At 36.5% G+C, this 26,362-nt stretch overlaps 2 protein-coding genes across 3 annotated transcripts in view; one reads left to right on the top strand and one right to left on the bottom strand.

Annotated features, from left to right (window-relative positions):
• Positions 1-26,362, bottom strand: part of sdk (sidekick cell adhesion molecule) — a 202,764-nt gene that overhangs the window by 165,926 nt on the left and 10,476 nt on the right. The gene's annotated exons all lie outside the window — the stretch shown is intronic.
• Positions 152-18,466, top strand: LOC149421843 (uncharacterized). The gene is made up of 3 exons (XM_089634690.1): positions 152-466; positions 983-1,323; positions 18,334-18,466. Exons 1-3 carry the CDS (start codon positions 323-325, stop codon positions 18,464-18,466), a joined length of 618 nt encoding a protein of 205 aa, XP_089490816.1. The 5' UTR covers positions 152-322.

Genomic DNA, 26,362 nt, shown 5'->3' on the forward strand with positions numbered 1-26,362 from the left:
CCGACAAACTTTAACCAGCTATTCCTTAGCACATTTGGAGTAAAAAATGTTATGTACACTTTGCTGTCCGGTAACATTTTTTTTCTTTTAAAAACAAAAAATAAATAAAATTTCCACACTCCGCTACTGCCCACAGTATAGGGGTAAAATAATTGGCAACGCCGCGCTACTGTCATCTCTTTCACACATATTCTGTCTCAAGTCCCGTGTGGTTCCCGCCACCCCGTCTCGTATCAGTGGTCAGTGCTGTTTTGGGAGTTCGCATGTCATCAAGTTTCTAGTTTCGTTTTTGTTTTGTTATCTAAGTTTTTACTGTTGAAATATGCCCCTCAATTATCCACCTGCCGAGCAAGCAGATATTGTTTTTGTTTATGGATTTTGCAATGGAAATTCACGAGCAGCCGTAAGGGAGTATCGCATGAGGTTTCCTGGAAGACGCGTCCCACACCATGCTACCTTTGTCCAGGTTTGTACCCTATCAATTGTTTATTGAAACTATTTACATTCATTGATAATGCCAAAAAGCGCTTTTGAAATTTAAACTGGGAACATTAAAAACATAACAAGGGGCCACCAACTTTAAAAATGTAAATTGTACTTTAGGTGATTTGTGTTCAGTGGTCACTAAACGGCGTTTTAAAAAGTTAATTAATTTTAATCTCTAATAAATGCATCATTCACTGCAATTGAATTCACTCCCTTTCTCACCATGGGATTATTTAAATTACTTGAATTCAATTTCACCCCTGTGAATCCAAGATATCAACCGTACCTAGTTAAGAAAATTATAATTTAAAACACTTTGTTATACATTTTACTATAAAAAAATGAAATAAATGAAGAGAAAACGTAAGTTTTCTGATATGTGCCTAAAATAAGTGTTCTTTAAAAATAAAATGAGTGAAAAAGCCCGCGATTGTTTATTTGACATTATTACTGAGCTGAATAATAAAAGCAGTTGTTATTTGTTGTTTTGTTTCAGATGTATCAACAATTGCGTGACTGTGGCATCGGACGGATTGAAGGCGCCGGCGGAGGACACAACATCGTTCCTGTGGCAGTTGAGGAGAGAATCCTGAACTTAATTACCGAAGACCCCACGCTGTCCGTGCGTCGGGTCGCTCTGATGATAGGACACAGGGAACACATGGCGGTATGGAGAGTTCTGAAGAAGCACGGGCTCAAACCTTTTCACTATAGGCGCTGCCAAGGCCTCATGGAGAATGACCACTTTTCCAGAGTCGTGTACTGCAGAAGAATGCTGCATAATGTCATAAGAGATGCAGACTTCATGAAAAACATATTGTTTACCGACGAAGCACAGTTCACTAAAACAGGAGTGCTAAATGTGCACAACTTGCACCATTGGGCTGAACAAAACCCCAAGCTTGTTCGGGAGTCGTCGAGCCAGGACAGATTTTCCATCAACATGTGGGCAGGAATCCTGGGAAATCAAATACTCGGTCCAATCGAGTTGCCTCCCAGACTAAATGGACCGATGTATTTGGAGTTCTTACAAGTGCAACTGGGCGAGATTCTGGAAGATGTGAACCTCGAATTACTACGGAGAATGTGGTTCCAGCACGATGGAGCCCCACCACACTATTCGATTGCCGTGCGGAACTACTTGGATGTCGAGTTTCCTGGTCGTTGGATAGGCCGTGGAAGTCCGGCCATTGCTTGGCCACCAAGATCACCCGACCTGACCCCCCTGGATTACTACCTGTGGGGGGCTCTCAAGGAAAAAGTGTATGCTAAGCCAATAGCCTCAAGAGAGCAACTGCTCGAACGAGTGATGGAAGCCGCTGCAGAAATTAAAGCAAATCCTGCAAACTTAAATAATCAAAATATAACAAGACTACACGCTTGCATCGAAAATAATGGTAGTCACTTCGAACAAATGCTCCAATAAAAAAATTAACATAAACTACATGTCCGCATTTTCATTTATTATTTATTGGTAAAATTCTCACAATGTCATTCATTTACACATCAATATTACCTACATATCAATATTTAATAAAATCTGTAGAAGAGTATGCCCGTCGGCATTCAACAAGTTTTTCGACAAGTGTGTCGAAAAGCGTCTTCTCTCTTTCCTACACACTAAATATTAATGGTTAAAAATGAGACGACTGATGCTTGTAAGCGCGCCAATACGTAAAAACAACGAAACTCGAATAAGAATTGCCAGGTGGGTTTTTTAATCGCTTTAATCTGACTTTAAACAATAATTAAACACGTAAAAATTATTTAATATAATATTACAGTACAGTACTTTGAACCTTCGCAATAAATTTATTTGATTTTAAGTTTAGTTTGTAGAACTCCATTTCAATTTAGAGATTTTTTTTATTTTAACAGTCTTATTAAAAAATTTATAAAAACAGTGTGTTTATAAACAAGTTCTGCTAGTTGTAATTATTATTACGCGTGACAGCTGTTTCACCTTCTGACGGCATTATCAAACTTTGGTAAAGCCACTTACAGACGACGTAAGTGATAACTTTCTTTTTTTATTATTCTGGCTTTATTGATTTCCGAGTAAATTGTCGTAAATTATTATTTGCTAATCCCAATATTATTTGCTAATGCTAATAATTAAGTGAAATTTTAAACAATGCAATAATAGGATTATTGCATTGTTAATTTCACTTAATGTCGTTGGTATTTCCAACTGATGACTCAGGGGTTTATTTCCCTGAATAATTAAGTATTTTGGGGTCTAATTATTATGCATTTCATTACATCCGATAATTTAAACAATTTTTATGTTGAATTGGGGTAAGTTTTATGGCTAAGGGAAGGAGTGGAAGGTGAGGAAGTACCTGGATATTCAGATCTGGTCACCAAATACGGCTAGTCATTTCAAGCAACGTTTAAATTCTAAACCTGGATATTCAGATCTGGTCACCAAATACGGCTAGTCATTTCAAGCAACGTTTAAATTCTGAACCTGGATATTCAGATCTGGTCACCAAATACGGCTAGTCATTTCAAGTAACGTTTAAATTCTAAACCTGGATATTCAGATCTGGTCACCAAATACGGCTAGTCATTTCAAGCAACGTTTAAATTCTGAACCTGGATATTCAGATCTGGTCACCAAATACGGCTAGTCATTTCAAGCAACGTTTAAATTCTAAACCTGGATATTCAGATCTGGTCACCAAATACGGCTAGTCATTTCAAGCAACGTTTAAATTCTGAACCTGGATATTCAGATCTGGTCACCAAATACGGCTAGTCATTTCAAGCAACGTTTAAATTCTAAACCTGGATATTCAGATCTGGTCACCAAATACGGCTAGTCATTTCAAGCAACGTTTAAATTCTGAACCTGGATATTCAGATCTGGTCACCAAATACGGCTAGTCATTTCAAGCAACGTTTAAATTCTGAATTAATTAATCAATTACGAAAAAGCGTGGGGTTAAGAATATTTTTTTTAAATTATAGTTGTAATTTATTGTCGATTTTTTAAAAAAATTGCGATATTTTAAATAAAATTTAATAATTATTGTTTAAATAAATTAGCAATCTGGCAGCATTCATTTGCAGGTGGTCAATCCAATGCAGTCATGACGTTTGTGTGAGTGCTTTCCTTTGTCTCAGTGTGTTGCGCAGCAGTTTTATATGAACCGTTTTTTGATTCATCGGGATTGTTTTTAAAACTATACATTCTTTGTACCTTCAAATTAGTGGAAATAAACTTAAGTGTGTCAAGCTGCTCGTTATATTCCGGTAATTCTGGAAGGCTTTTAACATAAGCAATAATATTCATAAATCACATTCCGCGAAGTTGTAAATAACTAAATTTATTAAAAAATATACGTTGTAGGATAGCCTAGCAAGTAACATTTTGACAGAGCACTTACGGTGATTTAAAAAACAACGGCGCTGTTCAAATAATCCAATTATTATTATTGATAAGTACCTAAGTGAGGAAAATTGTTTTTAAAAGTGCTCAGAATTATTGGACTTCGATTATAAATTCAGGAAATCTACTAATTAGTTTCTTAGTTTCAAAATTAGACTATTTAATACGTGAAACGCGTAAGAGGTGAAACCAAAGCATTCCAGAGGTGAAACAATTTAGATACAAAAATAAAACTGATGTGTACAATACAAGAAGACAATCAGTGATTCGCATACGAAAAATGTGAATAATCATTATTGTTAAATAAAATATTTCTTTTCTGGTACTGGATTATGTAATACGGGCTTCGTTCGCAGCAACACGCGAGAGTTGCGATGTTGCTTTCAAATTTTGACAAAGGATAAAACAGTGGTGACATGTGGTGAAAATATGTTTAATTAATTTTTTATTAAAAAAAAACGTTACCGGACAGCAAAGTGCACATAACATTTTTTACTCCAAATGTGCTAAGGAATAGCTGGTTAAAGTTTGTCGGGTTAGTGCCGATACACCCTGTATACATATATATGTATATTATAGAAACCATATTACAACTAAAAATAAGGATTTAACTGATTGAGATCCTTTAAGAAAATAGAAATCAAAATATTAAAAGGAAGATTAAAATACATGCAAAATTATACCAATTATAAACACAGTTTACAGTTTAATCATGGTACTTACTTATCTAGAAATGAATCTGAAAAATAAAAATGATGTTTTAATGTACTGAAAAAAGGTTCGAACATATTTTTTTCTTTACCAAATCGATATAATTATCCCATAATCATTTATGCCCAAAAGTAAGCACCTGCAATGAGGTCGTATTTTAATTATTTTATTTTGATGCAATTGTATCATATTTAAAGATATATAAACGACAGTAAATTAGTTTATCGATATCTTCAAAAATGACGGTTGTGAGCTTTCAAAATGTAAGCAATAGTGGCCCGTGAAGTCACACGCAATACCTACAATTTATACATAATAAGAATGGCAGTGCTGCAAGTACCGCCACGCATGTCCCGTGAGTTGTAAAAAGCAGCATTATGACGGCTTGTATCTTCGGTACTATTAGATATTTTCCAAAAATTCAAATTCTGTCCTCTGCATGACAAATTTGTAAAAAAATATTAAATTTCACTGTAGGAGACGAGTATCTATGAAATAAAAAAATAAAAATGAGATAGTAAACGAACCTGAGACCCCTGGGAGAGCGATATTTAAAAAAAACCTTCACACATTGACGGCCCAGCCTAATGTATCCACGTATGCCATATGGCAGAGTTAAGCCATAAGGAGCATCGCGTGCAATAATTCGAGTGCATTATATCGAAAACTGGTCTTGGACGAGAGAGGTTAGGTTATCACGTGGCGTTAGGAGAATGCAGCAAGGTAACCAACCACCGGGCACCAACACTAATACAAGCTGTTCAGATCACGTCGGGAGATACTTCGCCATTTCTTGTAATAGGACGAAGCTCAGTGGCGGAACTGAACAAGAACTGTGCAAAAAAAGCCAAGATTATTTTGTACTGTATTTTAAGCAATATTTGGTCGGTGTTTTTACAGAGATGGACTGTATTTATAGTCGATATTGGTCATTAAGTTTTTATTTTTGTTTATCCAATCGAACCTTTCATAACTTAAGCTAACCTTATCAGACGAATTTATACTGACATTTTCACATAAACAATAAATAAAAATAATACTAACCATTTTTTTGATAAAAGAGTACAATATCCAACGTATTTTCATATTGTGTAAATATCGTAAACATTAGAAAACGTTTACATTGTTAACAAGCATCAAAAAATATATATTTAAAAATGCCCCCATGGACCCTAGATTTTGCCCCCATACAATTACGCCACTGACAAAGTTCCCGGGCTGCGGGCTCGCGGCATGGACGGAACTTCGCCTAACGGTTCATGTCATTCCATCCACAGTAAAACAAACTTCTAGCAATGGGAGATACCAAATAATATTTGGCCCATCAGTGGAACTTTAATAAGCTTTGGAATTACATATCGTATACGTATCATTACGGTATAGTTTGAAGCATGATGAGTTCATTTGATAGTGCCTTTCGCACGAGAACGCTTCACACACTAACTATGGTCCTGACTATGAGAGTACAGGTGTAACGTATAACCTCTCGTTGTGTTACATGCAAGGTTTATGAGAAAGAGGGAGAAGTTACAACCGAGTTATCAACGGTTTGATTTTAATTAGCCATCATGCCATTTCTCCCACACAGGGTGGTACGCCACACAGCTCTGTTTTACGCAAACAAACCGTACTTCAATTTTATTGGAATAACCTTATTTTACAAAATGGGAATTACTTTTATTTTTATTTGATTTTACTAATTCTAATGCTTATAAATAATTAAGGCGTATTCCTATTTTATTTTTATGTATAATTTTAACTCCTGTATTTTTATCAAAAGTATGGTTGGTATTAATTAAATGTTCAGCAAATTCTGAAAAACCAGTACTTGTTAAACACCTGACGTGTTCTTTTACTCTAATATTTATGTTACGCGCAGTTTTCCCAATATATATTGCCGAACAACCGAAACCGGTCGACATATATAATGAAATAAAGTGGTTTAAAACAAATGAAAAACTTTTTCATTTTGTATAAAGTCAAGCCACAAAGTGTTTGCTTCCTTCGATAACTTTATTTCAACTTCCCTTCAATGTAGGTTATAAAAAAAGTTATTCCAACAAAATTGAATATTCGTTCTAGAATTATAGACAAGTCATACATACGCAATATGAATAATTAATAAGTAGTGTTGTGCGTATAAAAACTCAATTCTAAGGAGGATATATGATGCAAATGTGAATGGTAGCAGAAGTCGGGGACGCCCGAGGAAGACATGGCACGATCAAGTGAATCAGATACTCGAGTCGGGCCATGTCAAGAGTCAGAATAATAGAAGAGTATGTATGAGACGATGTATGAATGTGAATGAGGCAAGGAGTGTGTGCCAAGACCGAGTTGTTTGGCGGTCCGTCCTCTCTGCCTACCCCTGCGGGGAAACGGCGTGATGGTTAGTTAGTTAGTTAGTTAGTTAGTTAAGGCATACAAATACGATAGTGGATTTCATCACCGATATAATATTGTATTTGTATACTTTTCTTGAAAGAATTGAGATTTTATACGGACAAAACCATTTGTTCATATTCATATTCATATTTTCATAGGAGCGTAAACTAATAATTTGACTTAAGGTGATGCCATACGTAGTAATCCAAAATCATGTGTTTTTGGTTTGAAAATTTGGTCGCCTAAAAATGTTTCAGATGCTTTAATGAAATACTGCGAGTAGAATACATCTTGGCCTTTGAAATGATCGAGTATTTTTTAGATAAGTATTTTTATAAGCCCAGAAAAAAATAATGTATAAGGCCTCTGAAAACTGCTTTAAAGTTCAAAATCTCCTACTTACGAACCCATTTTTGGTTATGATTTTACTATATAATGTGGCAAATTAAGTTATTTATAAAATGATCGAAAAAAAAATAAATATTTACACCTGAACATCCACAAAATAAAATAAAAGGCACTTTTTGGCCATGTTTTTTTCTTGCATAAATCAAAACATGCGGATGGTATTAAGCGGGAATTTAAACCTTATCGCAATCTACGTAAGGGTTGTTATTGATAGCGGTTCAATTTAAAATATTACATTACGTAGTGCATCGCCTTAATATATATTTAATAAAATAATTAAATTAACGCCACCTATGAAAGCGTAGATTATGACATACGTTACATTTACCCTTAATATTATTTTATTGACATTCTTGTTTGCGTTCTGCTCTACAGGTCTAACTTTTGACATGACATGACTTAAATATTTGATTCACTTGATCGTACCACATCTTCCAGGGACGTCTCAAATTTCTTCATCCATCCACTCGTGCTACAATTATTCTGAAAAATAGCAAGTGACCTGCCAGTATATTTCTGAATATTATCTGCCTGTATACCAATATACATACCAACGCAGCATCACGATCATTGGTCAAATACATTGTCATTGTCCTCCGTGGTCGAGGGGTGAGGCTCTCAAAATTTTGCGGGTTTAAATCCCGGCATACACAGGGAAATTTTACTTGTGGAATTTCATAATTTATTCATTAAAAATACTATAAGTATACTTGCGGCACGTTCCAGAGATATTCTCAGTATCGCCCTGGTGTAAGGCAACCATTTATAATTGAAACGTCGCTTGAAATGGCTTTAGCAAAGTTTAGTGACCAAATCTGAACAGCCAGGTACTCTCTCACCTTCCTTTTTACCCATCTCTTTCCCCTCCTCACTATCTTCAGCCTCACAACATACCACGATTGGAGAGGCCGCAGTCTTACTGAATCCAAACGGTTGGGAGCAGTTGGGTCTCTTATTTATTTATTTATTGGATGATTTATATAGCGCCGCTTTTGTGAGATATCACCTCAGGGGCGCTTAACAGTTAATGCAGATATTACAAAAAAAATATAAATATTACAAATTGAAATTGAAATTAAGTTAAATAAAATGAAGTACAGAAACAGGTGACACGAAGATGGAGAATCTGCTGCAAGAATCCTATGTGGTGAGGAAACTGGACCAGCTGCTGCAGCAAGAAAGTGCACCGCGTCCACCAACAGTGCCAGCACGAGGTTCGTCATCCATCCAGGTATGTGTCTGCTGCTAATAGAGCGCTGACACAATGTCCTCTCATGGATTCCAGACCTTGGCAGCACCGCTGTGACATTCGACGAAGGTAGAGGATGGAGACTCTGCAGCAAGAATCCTTGGTGGTGAGGAAACTGGACCAGCTGCTGCAGCGAAAGAGTACACCGTGCCCACCAACAGTGCCAGCACGAGGTTCGTCATCCGTCCAGGTATGTGTCTGCTGCTAATAGAGCGCTGACACAATGTCCTCTCATGGATTCCAGACCTTGGCAGCACCGCTGTGACATTCGACGAAGGTAGAGGATGGAGACTCTGCAGCAAGAATCCTTGGTGGTGAGGAAACTGGACCAGCTGCTGCAGCGAAAGAGTACACCGTGCCCACCAACAGTGCCAGCACGAGGTTCGTCATCCGTCCAGGTATGTGTCTGCTGCTAATAGAGCGCTGACACAATATCCTCACATAGATAACAAACCTTAGCCGCACATCTGTGACGTTCGGCAAGTCCATCTCCTTGTACACTTGTTCCTGGTGATTATGTTAGTGGTGCATTGTCATAATAAATTACCCTGGGCACTTGTTAGGGCTTCCAAGAATTCCATTGAAAACATCTGGCGTACCTACAGTTACCGATTCTCGTCCCAAGTTCAACTTCATCGAATTTAGAATATTTTTTAGCACAATTTTCGATTATTCATTTTTAACACACTGCACTCTAATCACATTACTATAAAGTTCTGATTACTAATTGGTAAGTTAATTTTAAATGTTGATTGACTGATTTTTAAAATAATTTCAAAGGGATGTTGCCTCGTTTCCCTTGAAAATACTAAAAAAAACACAAAGCGGTTGGAAGACGGCATGACGCGTCCAGCTGCCACAAAGGGCGCTAACTAACTATCTTGTGCAGTATTCACTTTTCTGAATTATTATCGATCGATGAACCGGTGGATGCAACTTGTTAGCAATAAGTTGTTATAATAGATATTCTAGTCTATATTAGGGCCATTTATTTCACAGAATTTGAACAATTCATTAAATTTTAAAATTAATTTTCAATATCTGTGAAAGTTCTGTTATTATATCTTTATGTGCCAATTGCTTTACAAAACTCAAATAAAAACTTGAAAAGAATTTCCCAGAACTTGAAAAATTTACTTCTAAACTGTTCAAATTTTGTAACCCTTAGTAAAAAGATGACCATTAAAATATATAGGTATACACAATGTCCTTGAGGTGATTTTTCACAAAAACAGCAATACAAAAATCATTAAAATATAATTATTATGATTATTAATTCTCTCGCTTTAAGCCTGTGACAGACCACGTCATGTGCGACGAAAGGATAAGAATAAAGCCTGTGACCAACAACGCTGTAAGCGCGCTATATTTTCGTGGCTTGGCCTATTTTAGCATATCGCTTGCCATACATTCCCATTGGTAGTGTATGGCGAGCGATATGCTGAAATAGTTCATGCCTTGATGCGTATAGCATAATGTGTCGCCTACCTTACTCACACACGAAAGCGAATAAGTAACAACTCGCATTTAAGTTATTCAGCAGGTAACAAGGTAAATTTTATGTTCGAAAATTACATACATAATTATGATCGTAGAATGAACAATTACATTGTGAGAGCTTGTTTCCATAAAAGCCATCAATTATTCGGATTAAAACCAACGAAACCTTTCGGGTTTACAGCATCTCGTTAAAAAATGATGGAGTGTCACAAAAGTACGAAAATTAAATACTTTTGTTTATTAAATAAAAATTTGCATATTTATGAACTTTACAAAAAAAAGACAGTGAAGTTGTTGCGGGCGTAAATGAGAGCAAAAACTTAAAAGCAGCCGTAAGTGAAAATAAAGTGAATAATTTAGTAACTTTTTCTTTGATCCCATTTTGTCCATTATCTCTGCAGCACAGCACAGAAAATATTTTAAATGTTTTAAAATACAATGAAATTCGTTAACATAGTTAAATTTATTCAGTTTCGCTCTAAATATCAACCTTCAGCTCAAACGGGTGCTGGCGTAAGTACACTATGTACTTTGTTGCATAATTTTTAGATAAAATATCTCTTTAACATAAATAACGGGTTTCTTTAGATTTCTCATGACTGGTTAAGTTTAAAATTAAAATAATCGCCGACGTAACAATTGCTTATCTCATCAATCGCTTTGGAGGAACGGTCATAGGCCAGATGACACCGAAACAATGATTTACATTTTTAAAACGGTAACAAAGCATAAAGCGAAAACTCACACGAAATGTTTTTGGGAGCTTTCCGCCAAACTTAAACGGTTCATTTATGTCATGCATTTTTAATACATTCTCTTTTTTACGAAATCTTCCGTTCATTGAGCCGAGTTGCAGCTTTGATTTTATTATTTTACTAGCTGTGCCCGGAGTTGCTCGGGGACTTATAAATTGTTTGGGGATAGAGTAATGCAGCAATGCAGTAAGGTTAAAACAGACCCTCTTAAAAAGCAAATTACTGTATAGCGAAAAGAAAGTGGCAGAACGAAATCGGAAAGCTTCCTGGATGAAATCATTGTCTGACTGAAGAAAAACCCTTAAGTGAAATCATTCCGACTTTATCCCTATTATCGACTATATATTTATTATTTTTGTTTTTGTATTACGATATATGCATACGATATTTTCTTATTTATGTTACCATCATAATACGGGCATTTGTCTAGTTTGTGGTATTAATAATAAATAAATAAAAAAATTAAAAATTAATAAAAGTTTTGAATTATAGAGTAACCAACAACTGTGTACATTTTTAAGGTGAAAATAATATTTTATTGAAATAAGTTTTGTTTCACTTGATCGTGCCATGTCTTCCTCGGGCGTCTCGACCTCTTCTGCCATTCAATTCCAAGGCATATATTCTCCTTACACCTCTTTCTTCGTTCACACAAATAATTATTTGATGTATTCCTCGGACATCCACGACTTTTTCTCCCATTCACTTCACACCGTATCATGAAATCCACATTGTTACTGTTAAAATACTACATTTAACTTCACTTTAATTCGACTCCGTATCTTATTCCAGGCAGTATTTCTAGAACGTCACCGGCTTCTTCTATCATTCAAAATCCACACTAAACACTCTTGGTACTAATAAGAACAAAATTTTGAAAGTTTCATCGCAATCGGACCCCATTTTCAGGGACATTGGAGGTTCTAGATTCGTTCAGAACATTAAATGCTTCTTTTATACAATAAAAGTGTCGAAGGAGTAACCATCTGTTACTTGTACCAGGGCGGGAGTGGGCCAACTACAATGTTTACTGAACAATTGAAACATAGAATCTGTCACTTATATTATTATTGGACATTCAAATAAATATATAGATTCGCCTTCCCTCTTTCCGTAATTTCTATTTCCTTGAGGGTTAAAACTAGAAACCTTGATAAATATTTCAAATCGTCATAGTTTATTATGAAAACTACGTTGCTACCTTAAAATACGTGCGTTGACATAGAAATTTCAGACAAAAAAAGCTATGCAAATTTAATAACGCGAGAGTTCACCGTTCGCGAATATGACGCCGTTGTCTTATTTCTGGACACTCAAATGAACCCAGTATTTTAAAGCTTCATAGCTCATGATGGCAACGACATAGCGACCTCAAAATACGTGCACTCACTTGAGAAAATCAAGACCGAAAAGTTATGCGCTTATAAAGAAAATTGATCTCAGTTCTCACCATTCGTGAACTATTAATTCAGTTTCGCGCAGTAGATTTTCTGCTTTATAGTATGTATTATGAAATTATAATTCACACGGTTCAGCGTTTACCATATTAAAATGCGTTCAAGATGAATGCAATTTAAACAAGAAAATACATCTATTCTCCTTTTTTTGACTTTTTGAATACAGAGCTCCGGGCCAATAAGGCCCCTTTCTCTTTCAACATGAGTTTAGAATTGGTTGTAGGACATCTATTCTCCGTTCAGTAACTCTTTGACTTTGAGAGTGAATAAAAAAATGATCAGACAGTTCGGACATTATTATTCATGGAGAATGACGTCAACGTGAGTCACAAGCCCGGTGGAATCTCAACATCCGACCGCGGCCTTAAGAATGCATACAGAATCATAAACCGGCCTATGAAAAGATTTATTTTCCATCAGCTCCTCAAATTACTTATTATATTCCTTTGTCTTCGCAGAGGCAACAATGACGAACTAAATCATAACGAAGATAAATTATTATCTACGTGTCACATATTGTTACAACACCACTGAAGATAAGAACAGATAGAAACGTGTTGTGGGCATATTCGTGTGACCGAACTAAGCTAACATTTTCCTCACTTTTGGTAAGATTGATCAAATATCGACATTTTCTTTGGCTCGTCTAAGTTTAAGGAGTCGAAATGTCTGATTGGGGACTTGACGACGTCGGTGTTCGTTCATATCGGTATAGATTGTACGCATCTATTGCTTGTGTGTGAGCTGTATATATCACATGCAATCAATTCAATTCAGCTAGCTAAATCCTCCATCGGTGCACAAGCAACATTTTCCCACTATAAACTAGAAGTACGAGAAATTCAAATTCAGGTCTTTGCAACCCGGAAGTATTTGTCTTTCTTTTTAAAGAAGGAGATTTTCTGTTCAGTGCACTACACAATATAATAAAAAAAGATTAATGGTTGATACAAAAATATGATTAAAGACCAATCACTAATAGCTCAGTTTATAAGCTCTCCCTCTTTCTCATAAAATAATCATGTAAATGAAAGAGATGTTACAACGGAGCTCTGTGCATCGCTTGTGAGCGTGCTTGAAATGTGGTGTGTGAGGAATGCATTAATTCTATCATATAGAACCATCCGAACTACTGAAGCAGGTGTATTAACATTCAATGCGTTGTCTTTGAGGGGCTGACGATCGATTCATAGGCTACCACTACTCTAAGGCTACCACTGAGAACAAAAGGACAGGTAGACTGTCCATCCTTACCCGAACCATCATTGGCTTATCAGTCAAAAAAAACAGGCAGGTTTAGCGACAAAGCATTAGGGATGGACACAATCGAAGAATCATCGATAATTTGCTCGGTCTTTTTGTTCATCGAAATATTTCGATTCCACGAATAAAATAGATATAGATAGAAAAAATCGATTCTTGGATATCGATTCACGAATCTCGGTGTCAAACATCACCATGGCGATCGTTTTTCAAAATTTAAGGTTATTTTGGGGTTATACATTAATTTATTCGAAATGAACAGGAAATTAACAACATCAGTATCTCTTAGCATGTAAAGTCATCGAGTACCTACATGATAATATTTTATGTGGCTATATAAGATTTTGGTGGGATGGACAAAAAGTTCTGACTCTGACCGCAACCATTGCCCCCGCTGAACCCCGATTCTTTCAATGTTTCGATAGTGTAAATGTTTCGATTATGCCATCACTACTATGCACCCTTTAGTAGTTTTGAATCAATTATGTATAAAAGATAACAAAAGCGATATTTTTTTAAATGCGCCTACAGTTGAGGTTTTTTGGAATCGGTGGGTAAAAATATTAGTCTTGTGGCCAGTCAATTGGAAAGACAATAGTAATAGTAAGTTGTGAAGCTATAGAAACACTCTCCATTGTCTAGTGTTAAACACAACTAATAAAATGAATGGTGTCTCGTATCCTATTGGGCGGCCTTACTCTAAAACTACCGCAAACAATGAGGTTATTACTTTTCACAGGAAGCAAAGACCAAATACCTGTCGGCTGAAGTATGCTTTTCAAGTGCGTCATAAAGTTAACAACAGAACCTCTGCTCCGTTGTACACATCGGAGTATTATTTATTACCAAATTCTAGACCGAACAAAAACTGCATCTACCTGCTTTCACACCACGTGCTATTTCACACATTTGCGGGACGATTCATTTCAGGTGAATCAAAAATTCTTTTAGCACACGCTAGAGCTATCATACATAAATTATATCTGACGCGAGCTTTTATGAACAGCAGTGGGAAAATTATTCGGGATGTGGCGCGGGTATACCATCTGTATTCTGTACGGAACAGAACAGAATGTTGAACCTACATCGCCAGTTGTTGGCTAATTACCTTTGTCAGTCTTGAGATTATTACAATAAATAAATTATTCGGGATGTGGCGCGGGTATACCATCTGTATTCTGTACGGAACAGAACAGAATGTTGAACCTACATCGCCAGTTGTTGGCTAATTACCTTTGTCAGTCTTGAGATTATTACAATAAATAAATTATTCGGGATGTGGCGCGGGTATACCATCTGTATTCTGTACGGAACAGAACAGAATGTTGAACCTACATCGCCAGTTGTTGTTTTTTTTTTTTTTTTTTTTTAAGATTTAATTTCAATTTATTTTTTAAATGTTAATTCAAATAAATAATGTTACATATTTCACCTAATTTTATACATAATGGTGAGTATACATTTGCGAACCGAGCCACGAATTACGGGAAAGGAACGAAGTAACTTTACTGCAAGCGGCATTTCGCGCCATTTGCGGTTTCTTAGTTTCTTTCCCATAAGTTGAAGTTCAGTTCGGCAGTTTGGCTCGCGTATGCATACGTCGCATTATGGTACGTATACATTTGCGAACCAAAACGCGAACTGAGACATGAATTACGAGAAAAACGAAGCAACTGCAAGCGGCGTTTCGCGCCATTTGTGGTTGTTTCGTTCCTTTCCAATAAGTTGAGGTTCAGCTCGGCAGTTCGGCTCGCGTATGTATACATTAGATGTACCACAATAATACAGCTAGGCTTGTGTGTATGGGGGATGTGTCATTTAGTTCGTTATTTTTTATGTATATGCCAAAGTATTCAGTTTATATTTTCAGTGTGTTTTTTAACTTGAATTTTAAAATCTTTGTCGTTATTTATATTTGGTATACTTTCTGGTAATAAATTCAAAAAATTTACTCAAACATATTTATAGTTGAATTGTCCCATTGTATTTTTTTACATTTTGAAGTTAGCAGTATTGACGTTTGTCTGAGTAATCTATTGTTTTTAAATTGTACATTTTTATTATATTATCTTTGTAAATTTTTAATTTTGCATGATAGACGTATAATGTATTTAGTTGTCTGACTTTAAATTCTTTAAACAATAGTTGTGATATATATATATATATATATTTTTTTTATTGAAACATATAAACAAGGTTACAATTTTTTAACAATATAAACACCAATATTTCAATCACTCTCCTAATAAAGCAGCTGCTTGTGTTTAGATAATAATAATAAAGCAGCTGCTTGTGTTGGCTAATTACCTTTGTCAGTCATGAGATTATTACAATAAATAAATTATTCGGGATGTGGCGCGGGTATACCATCTGTATTCTGTACGGAACAGAACAGAATGTTGAACCTACATCGCATTATATATAATAATTATGTACTACCGATTAAATTATGACTATAATGTACCAAGGCTCTTTCAAACTGCACTACGCGTTGTGATGTAATGCAATTTCAATCGTATTACAATGCAATCATTCATATTATAATAACTGATAGGAATTTCACATCTTCTGCGCTATCAGAAAAGAAAAGGTAGTGGTCTAAGTATGTTCAAATCATCATCTAATGTTGGCAGCAGCAGAAGAAGAGCGTGGTATGAGTAGATAGCGGAGAGCAGAAAGCAGAGAGCAGCAAGCAATCAGTAGGCGCACGAAGGTCGCGCATTCCTCGTGCGGACTGCGGACACTTCCTGCCTTTGTCCGCCCCCCGCCCCGCCCGGCTACCAGCGTTGCCGCCACCTACCACCTCATACCTGCAACACTCCTACCTGGCCTGGCGGACCGGCAGAGTCAATGCCTCCTCTCTCCCGACATTGCGGCCGATTCCACGCCGCGAAACATCCATCCAACTCGTTACTCAGTGCGTCTTGTGCGAAGCACTACCACTTTACCAATCGTACTCCATTGTGCGAATCTCATGACATATTCACTACATCAAATGCTATACCTTATTTACGTAACGGTAAGTTAATGCATTTAAGATTTAAAGAAAATCGCATTAAATTCCATCATCACTCGACGGAATTTTTTATACATATTATGTTTCTACTAATGTGAATATAAATAGGGTGTTTTCATGTATTTGCGATATGATAAGATTGTACCACCTGGGGTACTCCTGTCCAGGTGTGATTTACCAGATTTGAGGTGGGGTTATACCAGGAACACCGTGTGGTAGAGACTTGGGACACCTGCTCTGCGGGTATGAAGGAGGTCGGAGTTTAATCAGCCGGTATACAAACCAACCTGATAAGAATGCTGGATAGACAGGGGTCAAGGGGGGTGGATTAACTATTGAGTCAACATTCTTATTTCTTCCTTTGCGTGTTTCGTGTATCATTAAATAAATTGTATACGTAGCTATTTTTTGTCGTGTTGGTAATGCAGTTAGACAAATGGGATATTAATTAATAATAGTTCTAAAGAATAATATCAATTTATGAAATAATCACCGGTTTTTAGCTGAGTTCACAAATGCGTAAGGTTCTTACCCAGTCCTCCATCATAGAACGAACAACATCTGCCGCTCATAAGGATTGTAGTAGGAATTTTATTCTTAATCCGGGAACGTTTGGAGCTTTTATATAAATACCGCACGAGAGTACCAAATGTCTGGAGCCAGTGAGACTATGGCGTCCCCAATTTGGGTATATTTAAGGCTGAAGGTAGTGAAGAGGAAATGAGATGAGGGAGAGGAAGGTGGGGAAGTACCTGGCGATACAGACCTGGTCACCAAACACTGCTAAAGCCACGGGAACGTTTCAATTCTGAATGGTGGTCTTACAAGGGGTACTGAAAGTACATACATTGATCTTATTCTTATTCTCGAGTCTCGTCGAAGGTATATACTTACATACGCCAAACGTCAAAATCCATTTCACTCGAACAACGATTCGTCGATTTTAAACGAACAAATTATGAAATAACATAAATTATCAAATAAAATTTACGTAGGCACACCGGGATTTAAACCCGCAACCTCCGGATTGCTAATCGAGAGCCTTACCCCTCAACCAAGGAGGCCGTGAAAACTGATTTCAATACTCAATTAGATTAATTAAAAAATGTCATTTTTGGACGTGTTGATAACAATCGTAATGAATTTTCGCAGATCGTAATGAAATCAACAAACCATACACAAAATTTTACTAGTATTAATTCATCAAATAAAACAGGCGCGTGTGTTGGTGTAAATAACCTATCAATCGTGTTTAATGAATAGGTAGTGTGTACCTATAAATATTAACTCCTGTCAAATGGGAGCTTTGTTCCTACAAATGTCAATATCAAGCTAAAACTAAAGCACTCGTACAAATAACCTGTCAGTATGTTTGACACAATCACTTGAAAACGTCGTGCAAAGCGTACAAGGAAAATAAATTGTTTTGATAACACGAAAGGTTGTCAGCGACATAAATATAATAATAAATATTTCAAAATAGGCTTCACTTTATTTTACGCTTTATACAGGTTGTATATTGCATTGTATCTACCTATTTTGAAGCTATGTCGAAGATATTAAAATAATAATAATAATAATCTCTCGTACAAGAGAGCCGATACGGGTGGTGCTGCTCTTACGTGCTAATTTCTAATTCTGAAAATTTTTAGAGTGCTAGGTGTATAAATGTATCAATCACACTAACAAATACATGTTTCCATTTTCAGTCAAGCCATTGCATTCACGGATTCAGTCGGCATTGTGCCGGGATCACTCGAGGACAATGCAGAAGACAATGCAATAGTGTCTTGTCCCTGCTCCATGAACAGCTTCGACCGCGCAGGACAAGACAATGGATAACATAACAATTCTACCGCTGTCAAAAGGGATACACGACGACACGCGTTACGAGCGAGTTCGCGAAAAATATTAGGTGTTTTATACCAAGATGTGTTGGAATTGTTGGAAGACGAAGTAAATAATAAAAAGAAAAACTGTGGATTACGAATTTGTTGGGGCGCAGATCTACACTTGGATTGCCTTCAATGATCCTAAAAGAATTAGAAGTGGAATTTCCTCAGAAGTATGCGTGAGAATGTCACCAGAGCATTTTGAATTGCTACTAAACCTCATTTCGCCAAAAATTCAACGTGAAAATACAATAATGAGGGAAAGCAAACCTGCTCGGGTGAAACTGCAAATAAAGATAACATTTTTAGTGAGTTTCAGTGAGTCTGCAAAATACATTAGGGTATCAAAAACCCCGATATAGCTTCTTGTGCCTGAAGTTTGTGACGCTATCTACGAAGCATTAAATCACATATACTACAATACTGGCAATCAATGTGCCATAAACAGTCGTATTCCGGGTTCCATTTACTCGACATTTATAGGCCGAAAAATGCGCGGGAGCGACACGTACGGCCGCGGCCATAGACTAAATACAACGGCCGCGGCGTACGCACGGAGCGACTGGCTATTGTCCTACTGTCTTGTCAAAACGCATTTACACGAGGACAACGCGGCCGGACGCGGTAATAGGGGTAAGACACTATCCCATGGAGATAGCTTGCCCGTCTATCTCTGGGTCAGTGTCTTGGTTCATTGTCCTGCCTTCCAAACTTCTGTTTACAAAACTGTATTGCACTGTCCTCGAGTGATCGCTGCATAAACTCTTCTCCCTGTATCGATTGATCGTAAATTTAAAATAGCTTGAAACAGTTGAATGAATTATTATTACTCTCACCGAGCAAACAATAACACAACTTATAATCCACAACAGAATCCTTAAAAAAACTTCTATGAATTACCGTTGCAAATTGCAAACCTAATTATCAAATCTTGGCTTAAGGAATTGTCGGAAAAAAACTGACTAGTATTTTAAAAACATCATCATATAAGTTACTGAAAACACCCTACCCAAACCACGAAGTTGTACAATAGAAGTTACAACAAATAAAAATTCAATGCCCAGAAAACTTAGAGAGGAAATAAAAAATAATGTATAATTTGTGTCTAACGCAATCATCATTCCTAGTGCACTGCATTCAGATAATATTATTTTAGCCGTTAAGAGGGACGAGCTTTTGTGCTCGAGGATGCATCGCAGCGCAATGCCGTTTCTTGTACAAAAGCTCGCGGTACGCAGCACGGTCTAATTGCAATGCAATGTTCAATGAGCTTAAAATGTTCTGCCAGACTTGGTCTAACTGGCGTAAGTTTTCGTAGAGGACAGATCGCCCAATTCGTCAAGGTACCACCAACTACAAGGACCTCTGAAACCTTGAAAAACAAGTCTTGCGTTACCGTATCAGTATGCCAAGTACCTACTCCGAAAGTTCCACTTCAGTTGGTGCAGACACTTTCCTCTACGTTGTTTCAAGAATTCGACGAAAATGGTTGTACAATACGAAGGAACAAGAATAACAATATTATTTTCTTTAGACAGGTCAAATGATAAAATAATGCACCAATTGAATTCAATGTGGAAATGTGTGTGTAGTGAAAACAAACCTAATTAATAACTAATTTGATTTTTTTAAATTAGAAAATGAGAACAAGAGGAAAAACACGCTGTCTATTTTATGCATATTTTGTTTTGGATTAAATGCAAAATTAGCGACGACAGCGAGAACGCAATATAAAAGAACAAAAATACGAGTCTATTGTTTGTGTGAATCAAATTCAGGATTCATTCGTTTATTTATTCAGTTAAACGTGTTTCAACTGGCGATTGAGCAGTTAAAGAATATGCATTTAAAAAATCAACCAACCATACAAGAAACAAATTAACTAACTTGAGACACCCACATCCTCTGTGGGCACTGGGTACGTCCTTGCTAATACTCGGTAATGGCGTGAGACGTCGACAACGGCGTGTTCAGAACAAACAGAAAGAAATCCATTCATCTCCTTTGGACTGCATCAAAACAACCATGTTAACATTTAGAGCAAATTAGGCTAACGCTTCTTCACATCGCGTGCCTTCAAGTGTGAGTTTTGCATGCTAAATATCTGTATGACGTGTACCCAGCGTTGCTGGGGGTCATCATTAAAAGACAGACATATACCAAACTGGACTTTTCTGTAGGCCTTAAGATATACAATTCCTTAGTACATTATTTTGATGTACGTCATAAGGTTTGGCCAGCGTTAGCAATGTGAACGCCAGAAAATATTTGTTTACGACTTGATTACAAACATAGACATTTCTCTATTTTCTACAAATATAATGTGCATGTATTATGTATATATAAACCTTTCGGAAGAAATTCTCGAAATGATAGTAAAAACCCTATCTAAATCCGTTGCGTACTTCAGAAGAACTTTGATTTATATTATTTAGAAAAGTGGCGAGTGCAGCGCGCCTACACTAAAGAAAATTATATTATAGCACAATTAATATTACCTACATTATATTCGTGGGTATTATTTATAACGTTATATTATGGAAATATTCAGTTTCGTGTGACTAATATTGTTCGTTGCTTGGCCGGTGGCCAAACGCAAGCTTGGTTCAGCTTGAAATACCTTACCGTTGAACTATTGCTTTTCTCTAACTGTAATATTAGCGCCATTGGGAAAATTTCATTTAAAAGTGATAAAACTTTTCCGGGCTTTGGCTAACAAGTACCAAGCTTGGTCAGTTCTATTGTAGTTTGTGATCAGTCAATATGTCCAAGAATGGTTGGTATGATAGCTATTGAAAACGTATTTAAAAGCTGCAGCTTTTAAACCAATTTGTAAGTATTGACGTCATATTTTTGTGAAGGAATTCCTAACATCCTCTCCAGATATCGATTTAGCGAAAATAATCTGACAATATTTTTAAAATTATTATGTAAATCTCTTCATTAAGATTTACCTTTGGTGAGAAATTCGTGTTCCAAGAAAATTAGATTTTCTAAAAAATTAGTTATAATATTTGGATGATTTGTATGGCGCCGTTTTTGTAAAACAAAATCACCTCAAGGGAGCTAGATAAAAATTAAGTTTAACATTTTACTAGCTGACGTTACCCGGCGTTGCTCAACTTTTCCAAACTATCTATAAATATAATACGCATGTATTACATATATATATATATATATATATACAATATATATTGACCTCTTCCCGTAGTATGTTGATCCAGTAAGAAGTTGTTAGACTAAGTTGATCCACCTTTAACACCATATAACTTGGCTATTGTGGAGTACATCTGAATGAATTGGCAACAGTGGCACAATAATTATCAATGTTGCCAGTTTGCCAGAAAAACCATTTGATATACTGTTAATAAAATTTTCAAAATTTGTATGGAAATTGGATGCATAATTTATGTTGATCTACCCACATTGGCATACTTATGTTGATCTCATATATATTGATCTATTCCCGTAGTATGTTGATCCCGGTAAGAAGTTATTAGACAAAGTTGATCTGTGTCCCTATATATGGTTTTACTAAATGAACCAATCAAGGGGCAATCGGTGGACTGTTCATCACAAGGTTTTATGTGATTCCGTAATCTTTTGTGATATTGAACTCAAAGTATTAGTCTCTAGAGTCAAATATCGCATGAAATGACTGTGAGATGGTACCGTTTCAAATAAAAATGACGTGTTCATTCGACTGTTTGTTGCTTGAATTGTTTATAAGAAATGTATGCGTATTTAGATTGAAACGAAAATTTCGCAAAAACAAATCCATAAAAAAATCATAACTTAGCAGGGGTACATTATTTTAGTCACCTAGATATCTTATATAATATAATTTTGTGTATTTATATTTTTCTTTTAAAATTTAATTGTTATTTCTTGTATTTTTTTATATTTTCCTACTAGATGTATGAAAAAATTTGCATTCATCTAAATAAAGATTCAAAAACAAAAAAACGGGTTCATAGGGTGAGGTTTGTCTAGGTCCTGGCGGCGGATGCGTTTGCCCATTTACTGCGTGGCGGGCCGGATCGAAAGAAACTGGTTGAGGGATACCTTTCGATCATAAAAATCCAAAATGGCCGCAAAAGGAATAATGTTATGTAGGAAATTTTGAACCTGTATCTTTTACCATCTCTCCTGATTACGCTTCGTGACTTAGTAGGGGAGGCCGGGTTCTTGATTATAATGGGTAATTAATGGATGATTGGACGCGGTTGGAGCTAACTAAAAACTGTCCAAAGAAGCGAAGCTAGCAGTCCACAATGGAGTGCTGGTACCTACCCTAATATATGGAAATGAGGCACAGAATTGGCAGAAGAAGGCTGAAAGTAGACAGAATACTGTAGAAATGAGATCCCTGAGACCGGTCAGTGGTTGAGTGGGCATAGCGCTTGGGTCTCACCCGAGCGTCGCGTGTTCGATTCCTCGGCTGGCTAAGTCCTCCATTACAACACAAGCATCATTTTCGGCTTTCTGTGGTGGTAGTAGGAGATTTTCAAACATTGTTGGGTTATTCGTAACCTGGGAATGTTTGTCTTTCTTTTTTAAAAAAAAAAATATATATATGTGCAGTAAAATCATGTATGACAAAATGTGCGTATGCTGTGTCTATTCTACAGATATTTTATAAGAGCCTGTTAAAAGGAGCTAGCAGCATTGATCCCCAGTGATACTCGACGGACACGAGCGAAACACAGGTTCACAGTAAAGTTGATGTTATCTATATATGAACGGGTCGTTTCTCCGACTCGTTTTACCGTAAGTCGGCTCGCATGTGGAACGAGCTATCAGCATCTGTTTTTCCTCCTCCATATAATTCGCGCCTCTTTAAGACCAGCATTAATACATTCATTCCTACAGCCCCTACCTTAACCCGCCTCATAACGCTGCCCAACCGGTTGGCGACATAGTTTATCTGTATTTAGAGTGTAAAGACAGGGGCGCTCTAGTGAAAGGTGTCACATAAAAAAATCATACCGCCGAATTTGAATATGGAGACTTACAAAATGTAATCGCACAACTCAACTCAACTTCAAATATTAATATTCTGTATAAACGATTGTTACATCTTACCGGAGATGACCGGATAAATCATCAAAATGATCATTTTGTTTGTCTTTATATTCAAAGTCGCAAGTATGATTTTTTATGTGACACCTATCACAAGAGCGCCCCTGTCTTTACACTTTAAATACAGAGAAACTATGTCGCCACCCAGTTGGGCAGCGTTATAAGGCGGGTTAAGGTAGGGGCTGTAGGGATGAATTTATTAATGCGGATCTGAAAGAGGCCCGTATTATATGGAGGAAAAAACACACACACGAGCGGACTTACGCAAAAACGTGTTGGAAAAACGACACGTTCTCATAAAGACAACATGAACTTTATTTTGAACGTGCGTTCCGCTCGTGTCCGTCCGGGGATCAATGCTGCTAGCTCCTTTTAACAGGCTCTAATAAAATACCTGTAGAATAGATTTCGTCATACATGATTTTACCGCACATATGCATCAGGGATCTCATTTCTACAGTATTCAGTCTACTTTCAGCCTTCTTCTGCCAGTTCCATGCCTCACTTCCATATATTAGGGTAGGTGCCAGCACTCCATTGTGGAGTTTCGCTTCTTTGCACAGTTTTTTGCTCCAACCGCGTTCAATCATCCATTGATTACCCATTTTAAATAATTACCCATTATAATCAAGAACCCGGCCACCCCTACTAAGTCACGAAGCGTAATCAGGAGAGGTAGTAAGAAGTTCAAAATATACCATATAACATTATTCTTTTTGCCGCCATTTTAGATTTTTATGGCCAAAAGGTATCCCTCAACCAGTCTCTTTCGATCCGGCCCGCCACGTAGTAGCTGAGCAAATGCAACAGTGTACCCCTGCTAAGTTATGATTTTTTTATGGATTTGATTTTTGCGAATGTTTCGAATAGCTCTAAAGACGATTCTTTTAAAATCATCTCATATTTAATATTATAAAACAATATAACCGGAAATCGGCTGAACTAAAAAAACAGCTACAAGGTGGTTACAAATACTATTATATTCAATCAATTTTGTCATTTAATTCCCAAACAATGTGTATATATATATTCATTTAAATTAAAATAGCAACTTCACATTAGAAAATAGAGGACAACGAACAAATAAGTACATTGACTAAGTGTTACGGACGGACATGCACTTGAGCTTATAAAACTTGGGAGCTGTACTCACAGAAACTGGAGTTTTGTTGTAATACGGGGTCAATTGTACCGGTATAATCATCCGCCAAAAACATTAACACAGAAACCATATAAACTACTAAATGCGGTTTAAAGCTAACGAATCCACCTAGATTTAATCAATAATCCCATATTTTTAGATTCCATAAGTACCCACTCTATTGTGTACCTAGAGGTAAAACTAAGATATTGCACAATATTGGCAAAAATATGGCAGAAATGGCTCCAGTGGATAAGTAATAAAACGTATTTTATAAGCACTTTTTAAAAAAAATTGTTTAAAGAAACAGATAAATTTTTAAAACAATTATGAATAAAGTACATTCTGGAATCGTTAATAAGTCGTTTTGAAATATTTCGTCGTGTTTAGTAATCAATAGTATCGCGGTGGCAAAACGCAGAATCCCATAGCCGTTGATTATCAAAGACAAAACAAATAAAATTATAATTATTATATGGGTTAAATGTATTATAATCAGGGTGTTGTCACATCCCGGCAACTTAGAATAATAATATTACTCTAAACTGCCGGGCTTAGCAGCTGCATTGTCTTAACAACGAAGTTTTGGTCTGATCACATTTTCAATACAGTATTATTTTTTTAACGAAAATAGTTTTCATACAGAGAATATACAAATAAACCTTTTTTGTGTATAAAAACATATCTGCTTTTAAGTTAAAATGTAGTGTGATATGATTTGTATTTTTTTATTAAACACTTATATGAAGCATGAAGGAATTATCAAAATTTAAATAAAATATATTGAAGTGTTTTATCTTATCTTTTAGTTGGTATTACTATAAACTGCACGTGTTAGTTCTACTTCTGCCATTTGTGTGCTAAAAATACTTTATTCAACTTCTCGAAGCTAGCAGCTGTGGCTTTTTGTAGGAAATATGATATATCTGATTATAATATTTCTGTTTTCATTTTTTACAAATAAAAACTTGTGTGAATACCGCACCGGAGTCATACAGTCCTAACCGCTCCCGTCTGGAGCCAGTGAGACTATGGCATCCTCAAAGGAGACCTCGAAGGAGATGACGAGGAGGAAGGTGGGAGAGTACCTGGCTATTTTGAGGTGTTTTTGCACAAAAACGGCGCTATACAAGTCATCCAAGTATTATTATTATTATTCAGATATGGTCACCAAACACTAATTGTAAAATAGTGCAAATTAATTTTAATAAAATTTATTTGAACCCGCGACCTTCGGATTGCTAGTCGAGAGCCACCTCAAGTAGTTTGATATGTTTGGTGACTTAGCAGGAGTGCCCGGGTTTATAGGGTGAGGTTTGTTTGGTCCTTGGCGGCGGATGCGCTTGCCTACCAAATGCGTGGTGGGCCGGATCGATTATTCCTCTTTCAACGCATCGCATTGCAACGCAGTAGGAGAGTTGGATTCTTATGTTTATCACTCGAACACACTGACCCCCAGATTACTACCCACCCATCATACCTATTTCCTTCCCAGAACTCACTGTCCTTCCTTTCTTTCAAAATACCATCAACACAGCATTCACAAAGATGACATAGGCCCTGAGGGTTACGATTTTCCTTAGGGCCTCCAGTGTGGAGACGATGTAAAAAAATACAAAAAAT

Source organism: Hesperophylax consimilis, chromosome 8, assembly GCF_061612785.1.
Source record: "Hesperophylax consimilis isolate HC1 chromosome 8, BYU_Hcon_1.0, whole genome shotgun sequence".
Taxonomy (NCBI): domain Eukaryota; kingdom Metazoa; phylum Arthropoda; class Insecta; order Trichoptera; family Limnephilidae; genus Hesperophylax; species Hesperophylax consimilis.